Source organism: Pongo pygmaeus, chromosome 9 (genome assembly GCF_028885625.2).
Source record: "Pongo pygmaeus isolate AG05252 chromosome 9, NHGRI_mPonPyg2-v2.0_pri, whole genome shotgun sequence".
NCBI classification, from domain to species: domain Eukaryota; kingdom Metazoa; phylum Chordata; class Mammalia; order Primates; family Hominidae; genus Pongo; species Pongo pygmaeus.
This window is the reverse complement of record NC_072382.2, coordinates 125743683-125759846: the sequence shown is the minus strand read 5'-3', so window position 1 is coordinate 125759846 and position 16164 is coordinate 125743683. Positions and strand designations below refer to the sequence as shown.

Below are 16164 nucleotides of genomic sequence, written 5' to 3'. Positions count from 1 at the left end.
CCTCCCACCCTCTGCCAGTGCTGGGTGGCCACCCCATGGGACAGGAAGCAGAGGCGGGCCAGGCCAGCCCAGGAGCTGCAGGTCGGAGTGGGGCGGTGGGACTGAAAGGGCTGTAACACAAACAGACCGAAAAACAAACCCCCAAACTCACCCCCTCATTCACTGCATTGTGGGTGACGAGAAGGAGAGAAGAGCTTCTGGGAGCCCAGACCTCAGGACTCCCTGAGCCAGGGCTGTGACAGGCTGTAATACCCTCTTTGGGCTCTGCAGTTCCTGGCATCTCTGAGCTTTTGGGTGCCCCCATATTCCCCTCGTCCAGATGCTGGTGCCCATAATGGAAGCCACTTGCAGTATGCCTGGTCCAGCTATAGCCTCACATGAAGCTGGTGCCTCTGCTGGCACCTGGAGCTGCCCACCCCACCACAGCAGCAAGTGTGCCTGGCTGTGTGCAGTGGCCAGACCCCTGTGCTTACTCACTCACACACCTCTCGCCTCTCCCACCCTTGGCAAGCATGGAATCCAGGCTGGTAGCACGAGCCAAGTGCAGCCTGCCGGCCAGGCCAAGTGGGTGAAGAGAACCCAGCAGGCATGAGCAAACTCAAGCAGAGGAACCACCAGCCACAGAGGTTTCTGTCTAGAAAAAGTGACATCCTAAGGATCCTGTGACAAGATCAGAGAGAGATTATGGCAAATTGAGATGAGGCAAATAGCATCCCTGGATAACGGGAGTTTCTTAGGGGATTGCAGGAGATAAAGTTTTTTTCATGATAATGGAAATAGTTTATAGATAATTCTGAATATAGGACAGAGATACACTTTATACCTCAGGCACTAGGGAACAGTAAGAAAAGATATGTTCGAATTTTTTTAAGAAAACTGGCACAAAAAAGTTGAATACTGAATCATTTGGTATATCAGGGAGTGAGTAAGAGATGCGACATAAAATGCCATTGTGAAAATCTAGCTGTAAAATCTGAAGAGGCGGGGTTAGGTAAAATCCACGGGAACTGAAGAGACAACAGGAAAAAAAAAAAGCAGTTTAAGGAAATTTTTCACCTAATGCAACATCTGTTAGGCTAACGAGGTGAAAGATGGAAGAATCAAAGAGAACTCTTTAAATCTCAATTACAGTCCAGTGGAAAGGCTCAACAAGAAAGGAAAAGGCAAACAATTCCCCAAATTTTGAAACAGAGCTTTACAGGAAGAACACAAAATGTACAGAAAAAATTGCCCTGATAATTTATTCAGTCCATTCTCCAAGGCTCCATTGTTACACACTTGAGGATTGTGGTAACTGAAGTTCCAAAGAACTCCTCTGGGTGAGTAATGGGTGGGGCTGCTGTGTTTCTGGCTGATGTAATAGCATCAAAACTCTAGGCAAGTCTCACCTGAAAATAGGATGCATCTCCCTGATGACACAGCAATAAGAACCTGCCTTTCTACATCTACAGCATGGCAGAGTACATAGAGTAGGAGGGCAGAGGCATCACAATTCTGGAATATTTGCAAAAAATACTCATTGAGAGTAGGATTTATAATCCATATTTTTATTGCTGTTATTTAGGGAGTACATTTTTGCAAATAATTCTTACAGTCCTTTATATACCTCACCAAAACTGCAGATCTTGTATTGAAAGATTCATTATGAAGAAATAAACAGCAAGGAAGCACTAGACTAGAGCAGAACAAAACTGTAAGATGAACTTGTACATCTTTCTCTTGCTTACTGGGTAAGACCAAGGTGGTGTGGCTTGATGGATAATGACATCTCAGGAAAGGGATACAGCTATTTATTCCGTTAATGTCAGTTTTGTTGCAAAGGGGATGACTAGCCGCTCTGTGTGTGAGAAGGTGACTATGACAAGGGAGAACCCCAACCAGACTGTGGTGAGCCACTTCTTCCTGGAGGGTTTGATGTACACAGCTAAACATCCTAGCCTCTTCTTCCTCCTCTTCCTCCTCATCTACAGCGTCACCGTGGCTGGGAATCTCCTCATCCTCCTAACTGTGGGCTCTGACTCTCACCTCAGCTCACCCATGTACCACTTCCTGGGGCACCTCTCCTTCCTGGATGCCTGTTTGTCTACAGTGACAGTGCCCAAGGTCATGGCAGGCCTGCTGACTCTGGATGGGAAGGTGATCTCCTTTGAGGGCTGTGCCGTACAGCTTTATTGCTTCCACTTTCTGGCCAGCACCGAGTGCTTCCTGTACACAGTCATGGCCTATGACCGCTATCTGGCTATCTGTCAGCCCCTGTACTACCCGGTGGCCATGAACAGAAGGATGTGTGCAGAAATGGCTGGAATCACCTGGGCCATAGGTGCCACGCACGCTGCAATCCACACCTCCCTCACCTTCCGCCTGCTCTACTGTGGGCCTTGCCACATTGCCTACTTCTTCTGCGACATACCCCCTGTCCTAAAGCTCGCCTGTACAGACACCACCATTAATGAGCTAGTCATGCTTGCCAACATTGGCATCGTGGCTGCAGGCTGCCTCATCCTCATCGTTACTTCCTACGCCTTCATCACAGCAGCTGTGTTGCGCATCCGCACAGCCCAGGGCCGGCAGCGGGCCTTCTCCACCTGCACTGCCCACCTCACTGTGGTGCTCCTGTACTACGTGCCACCTGTCTGTATCTACCTGCAGCCTCGCTCCAGCGAGGCAGGAGCTGGGGCCCCTGCGGTCTTCTACACAATCGTAACTCCAATGCTCAACCCATTCATTTACACTTTGCGGAACAAGGAGGTGAAGCATGCTCTGCGAAGGCTTTTGTGCAGCAGCTTCCGAGAGTCTACAGCAGGCAGCCCATCCCCATAGTCTGTGCTATCAAAACTCACAGTTTGCCTGCCAGGAAAGCAGCTATTCACATCTCAAATCATTCAGGTGGAAATCAGAATAACTGAGTTGCAACTCAGCCACACACTTTCCTCCAGCTTTGGCCAAATGGTCTACCCCACTCTCTCCCTTGCAAACACTTCATCTAGAAAATGAGGAGACTGGATTAGATGATGTCTAGAGTCTCTCCAAAATCTAAGTACTATGGTTCAGAGGTATGTGAAATGCTATTCATATCCTCATTTGTATTAGTAAATGATTGTTTTACTTTTTATGAAATAACTTTATTAAATACATAAATACAGAATACTGTAAACAAAAATATAAAATGCAATGAAAATAACCTTTGTATACATATTTCCAAGCTTAGAAACCACATTTTGTAAAATGATAAAATACAAGGAGAAAAGTGATTGTCCAAGGTGACTTAGAAAGTGACATTATCTTTATTCTCCCACTCATGGTAGTATATAATTAAGGTCACACTGAGAGACAGAAATAACATGGGTTTTGGTGTCAATTGAACCTACCAGTATTCTAATACTGATCCAACCAGCCCTAGTTGTAGAATTTTGTACAGATGTTATCATTGAAGTTTTAGTCTCCACTTTTAAGAGTAAGATTTAAAATAATTGCTTTGTAGGATATTATGAGGTCTAAATAAAATAATTATATTGTGTCATGTAAAATAGGTGCTCATATTTCTTACCAAGCTGGCTGAAGAATTCAAAGAGAGCTTATCATACAAACTAAGGTTCAAATTGTTTCTGAAGGATTAGCAAGGTTTTAACACCTTCATTGAGTTTATAGGGCAACTACAAAAGAAAGGGCCTTTCTAGACTTCAAAATTATAAAAGATAACTGAAGGTTTTAGTTAAACCAGCTTACCATACAAGAGGAAGGAGTTGTGTTGTATTCACCTAAACTATTCTATAAAATGAAAATGTCCTTGAATGCCAATCTAAAGAATTCAGATTATGCCGTAGGCATCCTACCTGTTTACTTTTCCTCCTCCTTGTCATCTATAGAAATACCTTTATCCTGAGAAGCCACTGCTTTAAATGCTAAACCATGAGATAAATTAGAAAAGAGAGAGAAAAAAAGGACAAATGGTAGAACGGCCTGTTAATCAACTATTATAACATCAGAGACATAAGATAATAAGAGTATTGCTAAACCTAGATGAAGAGACACTTTATAGAATTAGATCAGAAGTGTTATGAAGAGAAAAAATTATAAGACTATTAGAATGGGAATCGTAACTATAATCATTTTTGACATATATATGTACAAGGCACTGTACTAGTTGCTTGGTCTGTATTAATCCTCCTAAGAAATATATTTTGCAGCAATATTGTTATTGTTATTTATGATATACAGATAAAGTAAGATAAAATAACTTTTACCAGGCCATGCCAACCGTAATAGTTAAAGCCAGGATTCCAACTCAAATCTGTATGTCTTCAAAGACTACACATTTCAAGTAGACAATAGTACTTTACAGATAATCAAATCCCACCCCATTTTTTACCCAATATATTAGAGGTCTCAAAATCCTTTTAGGCTTTCAATAAACAGAGGCACTTTTTGAGATAAGGATTCCTTGGCCTTTGAATAGTGCCTATTCCACTGCAAATGCAGAAACTAAACCTAGCATTCACAGAAAGGAAAAAAAAAGAGAGAAAGAAATGCAGTGAAGATGCAGCATTCATCCAGAACTCAGAGCTGTTCTCCCTTGTTCTATTTTCTCAGAGGCACTGATGTATCTCTAGGAAGTAGCTTAGGCAAACTCATCATTCCTGTTAGAGTAGACTTGAAGTGAAGGTGGAATGTATGAGAGTCAAATGTAGAATGGGAGATGGTGTTGGAAAAAGCTATGGTCTTGTCTTATAGCATTCCTCAATCTTGTTAAATGGCTGCCTTCTAGAAATGAAAGGATAAGTTATGGAAGAAGATTGTGGCTGTACAATACCAATTATTCTTTTTCTCAACTTTGACCTTAACACTGGCAGCAAGGATTCTCCAACACATTGGCTTATAATAGTCCTTCAAAATTGCACTACTTGATATCCTGCCTTATATTTTTATTAAATGTTTCATTGCATAACTAGATTGTAAGAACTTGAAGAGCAAAGACTGTTATGTTTCTTATGTGCTCTAAGCAAAGAAACAAGGTAAAATATTTGTTCAGTCAAGTATTCAGGATTTGAAAATAAAACAGGACACATACACATTTTTCACAACAAAGTTACTGAATAAAAATATTTGTTTTGTATCCAGTAAAGGAAAGAAAAGTTGTTAATTCCAATTGTTTTCTTCTTTTGGATACTTCTATCTTTCGGTCTGATTTTCAGATTTAGGAGATGTGGTGTATATACTAGTACAAGTTTACTTGAAATTTAAAGGGAAGAGGGACTAGAAAATTAACTAGTATTAATGATAATGGAAAAAAAACTTCACAAAAAGAGAACTATATAAGATTATCATTTTCCCAGCTTCCCTACAATGAAAATAGTACACAAATTGGTATTTTCCTTATGATACATACATGTCAAATGGACAGGAAACAAAAGCATTACTTGGACAGGATAATTTGCAGGGAAGGACATGCTGTAAGAGTGACTCACTAACTTGCTATTGTTCATCCTATGGCATGGAGTTTCTGAGGAAGAAATTTAGCAGTACTCTTGAAGGTTGACTGTACAAAGGAAGTTATGATACATGTAATCAAGCTGACTAAATGCCCTCAGAGAATGAAGGACTTCCACAGGAGGAATTGCATTCAAATAATGAATACACAACTGATTTGTGATTTCAGGCTATTGTTTAAATAAGATGAAGATCTGTAAAATGTATAATTGTGGCCCCCATCATTGGCAGTGCCAGATTTTAATAAAATAGCATTTCTTTAAAAATGTTCTGTGAGAGTTTTTATTGTCAAGTTTATATCCACCTCCTGCTTACATTGTTACTAACAATTCTGCCATGTAAATTAGAATAAACATTTGAAAACACTAAACCCAGGAGAGCACAAACTAGCACAGCTATGGTGAGGTAACATTGGCCAAGGAATCTTGTAGAAATGTATAAGCTTTGGAGTCAAATGTTTCAGAACCAGTTTTATCAGTCTTTAATCAAGAGAGGTTCTCTTTGAGATACGGATTCTTCAATCTTTGAATTAGACATCTTTGAACTTAGATCATTCTCTATTACACACACACACACACACACACACACACACTCAAAAATTTACCAAAATTCTAAAATATTGGGATGCATTGTACTTTCCAGAGGTGAATACAACAATATCCCAAATAACTTTCTTTCATACGTGCCTTGTTCTTGATCCTAGGGGAAAGCATTTAGTTTTTCAGGATATTTGCTTAGGTTAGGTGTAGGATTTTCATAGACATCCTTCATCAGGTTGAGGAAGTCCCCTTTTAATTCTAAGTTATTGAGAGTTTTTATTAATGGATGTCGGATATTGTCCAATGCTTTTTCTCCATCTGCTGAGATGGTCATATAATTTTTCTTTAAGTCTATTAATATGGTGAGTTACAATGTTTGATTTTCAATGTTAAGCCAATCTGCATTCCTAGAATGAACCCCAATTGTCTTCATGTATTATCCTTTTACATATTGTTGAATTTGATATGCCAGAAGTTTGTTAAGTATTTTTGTATATATACTCTTGAGAGATATTGGCTTATATATTTTATTTATTGCAATGTTTTTGTCTACTTTTGGTATCAGAATAATATTGTCTTCATTAACTGAGATGGTAAGTATTCTAAACTCTTCAATTTTTGGTAATTGGTATTATTTCTTTCCTTAAATGTTTGATACAATATTATTAATAGATTGTTCTCATACACTGTACTTCTACTTATACAACTTTTTAAAACTTCACAATATATTGTTATTGTGGGTTTTTCATTCGGAATAAGTCATTATTTTTAAAAGATATTAAATAATAAAACTTTTGCTTTATCATGAAATTCACCTAAATGCCCAACAATGGTAGACTGCCTAAAAGAAAATGTAGTCCATATATATACCATGGAATACTACACAGCCATAAAAAAGAATGAGATCATGTCCTTTGCAGCAATGTGGGTGGAGATAGAGGCCATTATCCTAAGCAAACTAATACAGGAGCGAAAACCATAGATATAGATATAGATATAGATATAGATATAGATATAGATATAGATATAGATATAGATATAGATATATAATTGGCAGTGCCAGAATTTAATAAAATAGCATTTCTCTCTATATATATCTCACATGTTCTCACTTATAAGTGGAAGTTAAACATTTAGTACACATAGACACAAAGAAGGAAATAACAGACACTGGGGCCTACTTGAAGGTGGAGGGTGGGAGGAGGGAGAAAAACGAAAAAGTACCTATCAAGTACTATGCACACTACCTGGGTGACAAAATAATCTGTACACTAAACTCCCGTGACATGCAATTTACCTATATAACAAAGCTATACATGTAACCCTGAACCTAAAATAAAAGTTTTTTTAAAAAATAAAGATTTAGAAAGTAACTAAAAAAAGAGAAAATAGCTTTATACTTACCCATCTAGTTATCATTTCTGTTACCTTTTATTTCTTTTTGTATATACAAGTTACAATGTAGTATCATTTTCTAATGTCATGAACACTTTTTAATATCTATAACACCTCTTACACTGGAAGTCTGCTGTTGATGAATTCTTTTGATTTTGTTATTTCTGTAAATGTCTTAATTTTACATTCATATATTATTACACTTTTATTTTTGATAAATGTAGATTTACAGGTAGTTGTAAGAAATAACACAAAGAGAGAACTAAAGAATCTATATGACAGCACCTGAGTGAAGCACAGATATAAGAGGGTAGGAAGGACAGCTTTACATCATCCATGTCACCCTTCCCCCAACCCCAGATAGCACAGGAATGAGAGATCCTTCTTGTCGGGAAGGAGAGTGATGAGAGCCCCACGCTTGTCCGTGGACCTGTGCACCAAGACCAGCCCGATAAACCCCAGCATCAGGCCAACCCCTATAGTCCCAGGCTTCAGACTCATCCCCACAGATGCAGACATCAGACCCACAACAGTTAGCAGAATGAAGAATAATAAGATTAGAGCAGAAATGGATGAAATAGGGACTAAAATATATTAAAAAGATCAGTGAAGCTAGAGTGGTTTTTTTGAAAAGATACACAAATTGTATAAAACTTTAGCAAGGTTTTCGTTAAAAAGACTCAAGTAAAATTATAAATGAAAGAGAAGATACAACTGATACTGCAGAAGTACAAAGGATCATAAGAGACTACCATGTACAAGCATTCATCATCAAATTAGATATTATAACCTAGAAAAAATGGATTTCTAGAAACATACAACCTATCAAGATTGAATCATAGGCTGGGCACAGTGGCTCATGACTACAATCCCAGCACTTTGGGAAGCCAACATGGGCAGATTGCTTAAGCCCAGGAGTTCAAGACCAGCATGGACAACATGGCAAAACCACGTCTCTACTAAAAATACAAAAATTAGCCAGGCATAGTGGTGCATGTCTGTTATCCCAGCTATTTGGGAGGCCAAGGGCAGAGGATCTCCTGAGCCTGGGAAGTCCAGTCTGCAGTGAGCCAAGATCACACCACTGAACTCCAGCCCGTGTGACAGGAGTGAGACACTGATGAAAAAAAAAAAGAGATTAATCATGAAGAAATAAAAAATCTGCACTGACAATGAGTATGGAGATTAAGACAGTAATAAATCTCCCATTAAAGAAAACCTAGGACCTGACAGCTTCTCTGGTGAATTCTACCAGATATTTAAAGAAGAATCAATCCCAATCCTTCTCAAATTTTTCAAAAAACCTGGCAAGAAGGGAAAATTTGCAAGCTTATTTTGTAAAGCCAGCATTACCCTAATACCAAAGCCAGAAATAACACTACAAGAAAATTACAGTCCAATATTCCTAAAGAACATAGATGTAAAATATTCTCAACAAATACTAACAAACTGAATTTAACAGCACATTAAAAGGATCATACACCATGATCAAGTGGAATTTATCCCTGGGATGCAAGGATAGTTAAACATACCCAAATCAGTAAATATAATACCAACACTGAAAGAATAAAGAAGAGAAATTAATAAGATCATCTGAATACATGCAGAAAAAGCATTTGACAAAACATCTTTTCATGATAAAAACTCTCAACAAATTAATTACAGAAGGAATGAACCCCAACACAATAGAGCCCATATACAACAAGCCCATGGCTAACATCATATTCGACTTCGAAAATCTAAAAGCTTTGTCTCTAAGATTAAGAACAAGACAATGATGCCCACTTTCTCTACTTCTTTTCAACGTACTACTGAAAGTCCAACTAGAGGATTAGGAAAGAAAATGAAATAAAATGCATCCAAATAAGAAAAGAAAAACTAAGATTTTCTCTGTGAATGGCATGATCGTATATATAGAAAACGCTAAATACTCCGCCCACACAAACACACACGTGAAAGAAACCGTTAGAACCAATAAACTAATTTGATAAAGTTGTAGGATACAAAATCAACATACACAAAGCAGCTGTATGTTTTTAAACACTGTCAATGAACTGAGAAAAATTAAGAAAACCATCTCATTTACAATCACATGAAGAATAAGATACTTAAGAATAAACTTAACCAAGGAGATGAAAGTCTTGTATAATGAAAACTAGAAAACACTGATGAAAGAAATTAAAGCTGACATAAATGAATGTAAAGAGATTTAATGTTTATGGATTAAATGAAAATGTTATTAAAATGTTTGTACTATCCAAATTAATCTGCAGATATAATGCAACTTTTATTAAAATCCCAATGGCATTTTCTGAAGAATAGAAAAACAATTCTAAAATTCATATGGAACCACAAAACTCCCCAAATGGCCAAAGCAACCTTGAGTAAGAAAACAAAACTAGAGGTTTCACACTAATTGACATCAAACCGTATTGCAAAGCCACAGTAATCAAAACGTGATAGCACTGGCAGAAAAATTGAATAGAATGGACCTTTGGAACAGAATAGAAGGCCTAGAAATAAACCCATTCATATCTGTATGGTCAATTGATTTTCAACAGAAGTGCCAAAAATACACAATACTGGGGAAAACTGGGTGTCTACATGCAAAAAAAAAAGAAAAGAAAAGAAATTGTATCTTTATTTTATACTATTTTATACCGTACACAAAAATTAGCTCATAATGGATTTTTAAAAGCAATTCCTTGAGCTATAAAACTTCTAATAGAAAATAGAAGGAAAATCTTCTTGAAATTTGTCTTAGTAATGATTTCTTGGATATAATACAAAAACCTCAGGTAACAAAAGCAGAAATGGATAAATGGGACTGCATAAAACTAAAAAGCTTCTGCACAGCAAAGGAAGCAATCAACAAAATGATCAAGCAACCTACAGAATAAAAGAAAATATTTGCAAACCATGTGTTTGATAATGAGTTAATATGCAAATATATAAGGAATTCCTACAACTCAATAGCAATAAAATAAAATAAAATAACTTTATTTCTTTTTTTCTTTTTTTTTTACTTGCATATATCTGCTTTCTCTTTTTTATTATACTTTAAGTTCTAGGGTACATGTACACAACATGCAGGTTTGTTACATGTGCATACATGTGCCATGTTGGTGTGCTGCACCCATTAACTCATCATTTACATTAGGTATATCTCCTAACGCTATCCCTCCCCTCTTCCCCCAACCCACAACTGGCCCCAGTGTGTGATGCTCCCCTTCCTGTGTCCAAGTGTTCTCATTGTTCAGTTCCCACCTATGAGTGAGAATATGCGGTGTTTGGCTTTTTGTCTTTGCGATAGTTTGCTGAGAATGATGGTTTCCAGCTTCATCCATGTCCCTACAAAGGACATGAACTCATCATTTTTTATGGCTGCATAGTATTCCACGGTGTATATGTGCCACATTTTCTTAATCCAGTCTATTATTGATGGACATTTGGGTTGATTCCAAGTCTTTGCTATTGTGAGCAGTGACACAATAAACATACGTGTGCATGTGTCTTTATAACAGCATGATTTATAATCCTTTGGGTACATACCCAGTAATGGGATGGCTGGGTCAAACGGTATTTCTAGTTCTAGATCCTTGAGGAATCCCCACACTGTCTTCCACAATGGTTGAACTAGTTTACAGTCCCACCAATAGTGTAAAAGTGTTCTTATTTCTCCACATCCTCTCCAGCACCTGTTGTTTCCTGACTTTTTAATGATTGCCATTCTAACTGGTGTGAGATGGTATCTCATTGTGGTTTTGATTTGCATTTCTCCGATGGCCAGTGATGATGAGCATGTTTTTATGTGTCTGTTGGCTGCATAAATGTCTTCTTTTGAGAAGTGTCTGTTCATATCCTTCGCCCACTTTTTAATGGGGTTGTTTTTTCTTGTAAGTTTATTTGAGTTCATTGTAGATTCTGGATATTAGCCCTTTGTCAGATGAGTAGATTGCAAAAATTTTCTCCCATTCTGTAGGTTGCCTGTTCACTCTGATGGTAGTTTCTTTTGCTGTGCAGAAGCTCTTTCGTTTAATTAGACCCCATTTGTCAATTTTGGCTATTGTTGCCATTGATTTTGGTGTTTTAGACAAGAAGTCCTTGCCCATGCCTATGTCCTGAATGGTATCGCCTAGGTTTTCTTCTAGGGTTTTTATGGTTTTCGGTCTAACATTTAAGTCTTGAATCCATCTTGAATTAATTTTTGTATAAGGTGGTGTAAGGAAGGGATCCAGTTTCAGCTTTCTACATATGGCTTGCCAGTTTTCCCAGCACCATTTATTAAATAGGGGATCCTTTCCCCATTTCTTGTTTTTGTCAGGTTTGTCAAAGATCAGATGGTTGTAGATGTGTGGTATTATTTCTGAGGGCTCTGTTCTGTTCCATTGGTCTGTATCTCTGTTTTAGTACCAGTACCATGCTGTTTTGGTTACTGTAGCCTTGTAGTATAGTTTGAAGTCAGGTAGCGTGATGCCTCCAGCTTTGTTCTTTTGGCTTAGGATCATCTTTGCAATGCGGGCTCTTTTTTGGTTCCATATGAACTTTAAAGTAGTTTTTTCCAATTCTGTGAAGAAAGTCATTGGTATCTTGATGGCGATGGCATTGAATCTATAAATTACCTTGGGCAGTATGGCCATTTTCATGATATTGATTCTTCCTATCCATGAGCATGGAATGTTCTTCCATTTGTTTGTGTCCTCTTTTATTTCATTGAGCAGTGGTTTGTGGTTCTCCTTGAAGAGGGCTAAGAGATTTTGTTACCACCAGGTCTGCCCTAAAAGAGCTCCTGAAGGAAGCACTAAACATGGAAAGGAACAACCAGTACCAGCCACTGCAAAAACATGCCAAATAGTAAAGACCATCAAGGCTAGGAAGAAACTGCATCAACTAACAAGCAAAATAACCAGCTAACATCATAATGACAGGATCAAATTCACACTTAACAATATTAATCTTAAATGTAAATGGGCTAAATGCTCCAATTAAAAGACACAGACTGGTAAGTTGGATAAACAGTCAAGACCCATCAGTGTGCTGTATTCAGGAGACCCATCTCACATGCAGAGACACACATAGGCTCAAAATAAAGGGATGGAGGAAGATCTAACAAGCAAATGGAAAACAAAAAAAGGCAGGGGTTGCAATCCTAGTCTCTGATAAAACAGACTTTAAACCAACAAAGATCAAAAGAGACAAAGAAGGCCATTACATAATGGTAAAGGGATCTATTCAACAAGAAGAGCTAACTATCCTAAATATATATGCACCCAATACAGGAGCACCCAGATTCATAAAGCAAGTCCTTAGAGACCTACAAAGAGACTTAGACTCCCACACAATAATAATGGGAGACTTTAACACCCCACTGTCAACATTTGACAGATCAATGAGACAGAAAGTTAAAAAGATATCCAGGAATTGAACTCAGCTCTGCACCAAGTGGACCTAATAGATATCTGCAGAACTCTCCACCCCAGATCATCAGAATATACATTCTCCTCAGCACCACATCACACTTATTCCAAAATTGACCACATAGTTGGAAGTTGGAAGTAAAGCACTCCTCAGCAAATGTAAAAGAACAGAAATTATAACGAACTGTCTCTCAGACCACAGTGCAATCAAATTAGAACTCAGGATTAAGAAATTCACTCAAAACCGCTCAACTACATGGAAACTGAACAACCTGCTCCTGAATGACTACTGGGTACATAACGAAATGAAGGCAGAAATAAAGATGTTCTTTGAAACCAATGAGAACAAAGATACAACATACCAAAATCTCTGGGACACATTTAAAGCAGTGTGTAGAGGGAAATTTATAGCACAAAATTCCCACAAGAGAAAGCAGGAAAGATCTAAAATTGACACCCGAACATCACAATTAAAAGAACTAGAGAAGCAAGAGCAAACACATTCAAAAGCTAGCAGAAGGCAAGAAATAACTAAGATCAGAGCAGAACTGAAGGAGATACAGACACAAAAAATCAATAAAATAACTTTATTTCAAAACGTTTAAAGAAACTGAATGGACATTCCCCCAGAGAAGACATACAGATGGCATATGCAAATGTGCACAATATCACATGCCATTGTGATTTATAATAAATATATATATTTGTTCTTCATTTCAATTGTTGGCATGGAGGGCTTAAAACTCTTGGAATCTCCAAAGTGATTTTTTTCCATGCTAATGAGATTACTGATGACTGGGTGCTCCTGGGTAGCCTCAAAATAAGGATTAATTGCCAGGGGAACCAACTAAGTGATTAAATGGTTGGAATTTTCAGCCTATCCCCAACCTCAACACAGAATCTCCAGGGTGGAGGAGGGAGGAGCTGAAGGTTGAGTTGATCACCAATGGCCAATGATTTCATCAAGTATGCCTATGTGTTGAATCCTCCATAAAAAATCCACAGATGGAGCACAGAGAGCTTCTGGGTTGGTAAACAAGAACATACCCACATGCTAGGGTATGTACATGCTAGGGTGGTGTACCCTAACTCCATAGGGACAGAGTCTCCCATGGTGGAGACCCTTCTGAACCTTGCCCTGTGCATCTCTTCCAACTAGCTGTTCCAAAGTTGTATTTTTTATAATAAATATATAATAGTAAGTAAAGGTCTTTCCTGAGTCATGTGAGCCACTCTAGCAAATGACTGAACATGAAGAGGGAATATATCTCTGATTTATAGCCAGTCAGTCAGAAACACAGTTGACAACCTGGACTTTCAATTGACATCTGAAGTTGGGTTAGTCTTGTGGGATTGAGCCCTTAGTCCATGAGAGCTGACACTATATCCAGGTTGTCATTTCAGAATTGAGTTAAACTGTAGGATACCCAGCTGGAGTTAGAGAACTGGCTGGTTGGGAAATACTGCACACATCTCACAGACATGTTCTGTATTGAGTGTGAGCGTAGAGAAAACAGTTGCAATGTTTCCTTGGTGTAATGGTGAGCACTCCAGACTCTGAATCCAGAGAAAAACCATTGGATTTTGCTAAATATAATCACTAACCATGAGGGATATGCAAATCAGAACCACAAGGAGATATCACCTCACACCTCTATTCACAAAAAGACAAAAGATAACAAGTGTTGATAAGGATATGAAGAAAAGAGAACGCTTGTATGTTGTTGGAAATATAAATTGGTGCAGTCAGTATGGAGGTTCTTCAAAAAAATTAAAAATAGAACACCATATGAGCCAGCAATCTCACTTCTGGATATATTTGCAAAAGACTGAATTCAGGATCTCAAAGAGATATCTACACTCCCATGTTCATTGCAGTGCTATTAACAAAAGCCAAGACATGCAAGTAAATGCCCATCTATCACTGACTGTATGAAAAAAATGTGACATATATATAATAAAATATTATTCAGCTTTTAAAAGGGAAGAACCCTACCATTTGTGACAACATAGATGAACCTGGAGAACATTATGATAAGTGAAATAAGCCAGACACAGAAGAACAAATACTGCATGATCTCACTTATATGTAAAATCTAAAAACAATGTTGATCTCATAGTAACAGTAGAATGGTAGTTGTCATGGAATGTAGGGAGAGGGGAATGGGGAGGTATTACTCAGAGTGTACAAAGTTTCAGTTATACAAGACAAATAAATCCTAGAGATCTACTGCACATCATAGTACTTATAGTTAACCATAATATGTTCCATACTTAAAATTTTGCCAACAAGGTAGATCTTATGATTAGTGTTCATATCACAAAAATTAATTAATTAGTTAACTTATAAAGTGGAAGAAGCTTGAGGTGATGGATATGTTTTTGACATTGATTTTAGCAATAATTATAGGGATATATACTCATATCCAAACTTATTGAACTATATACATTAAATATGTACAGCTTTTGTATATCAATCATACCTCAATGAAGTGGTTAAAAACAGAATCATTTCAATGTGCTTATTCAAACTCAAAAGAGCTTAAGAAATAATCAGTGAGCCTGAAAGTAGGTAGCCAGAAACTTCCCAAACTCAAATTCAAGAAGAAAAAAGTGAGAAACAGAACAGCATATCCAATAGCTTTGGAACAATTTCAACAGTGTGAAACATGTATGACTGAAATAATTGAAATAGTTTCTTATGCATTTCAGAAATAGTTAATTATGTAAATATGCTACATTTTTTTTCCATTGCCCTGTTGATGAACATTTGGATTGTTTCCAGTTTTTACTATTGCAAACAAAGCTACCATGAACATTTACGTACAAGTCTTTGTGTGATATGGATCCATGTCTCTTGGGTAAATATATAGGAGTAGAATAGCTGGGTCATATGGTACTTGTATGTTTAACTTTTTAAAAACCTCTCAAATTATTTTCCAAAATCTTTACAACTTTGCGTTTCTATCAGCAGTGCATGAGAGTTTCAGTTTCTCCACAACCATGCTCATTCATTCATGAATATGACCATGGTCATTCACTTTTAAGACATTCCAAAAGGTATATAGTGGATCTTTTTATGGTTTTAATTTAAATTTCCCTGATGATTAGTAATATGGAGCACTTTTCAAGTGCTATCCGCATCCATTTAACTTTCCTAATAAATCAATTATTCAAGTCTTTGCTCATTTTTTTAATTGAATTGTTTTCTTATTAACTTTTGAGATTTTACATATTATTTACAGATATCTTCTTCTAGTATGTGTCTTTTCTTTTTATTCTCTTGTGTTTTTCAAAAAACAGAAAAATCTTAGTTTTTGTGAATA

The 16164-nt window shown here is 37.3% G+C and overlaps 1 protein-coding gene across 1 annotated transcript; it reads left to right on the top strand.

Annotated features, from left to right (window-relative positions):
- The first annotated feature begins 1734 nt into the window (after positions 1-1734).
- LOC129009012 (olfactory receptor 10S1) lies at positions 1735-2855 on the top strand. The gene has a single exon (XM_054441663.1). The coding sequence runs from the start codon at positions 1762-1764 to the stop codon at positions 2818-2820; it is 1059 nt and encodes a 352-aa protein (XP_054297638.1). The 5' UTR covers positions 1735-1761; the 3' UTR covers positions 2821-2855.
- Positions 2856-16164: the final 13309 nt, after the last annotated feature.

Coding starts and splice junctions, on each gene's coding strand:
- LOC129009012 (XM_054441663.1), top strand. CDS start 1,762: ATGACATCTCAGGAAAGGGATACAGCTATTTATTCCGTTAATGTCAGT.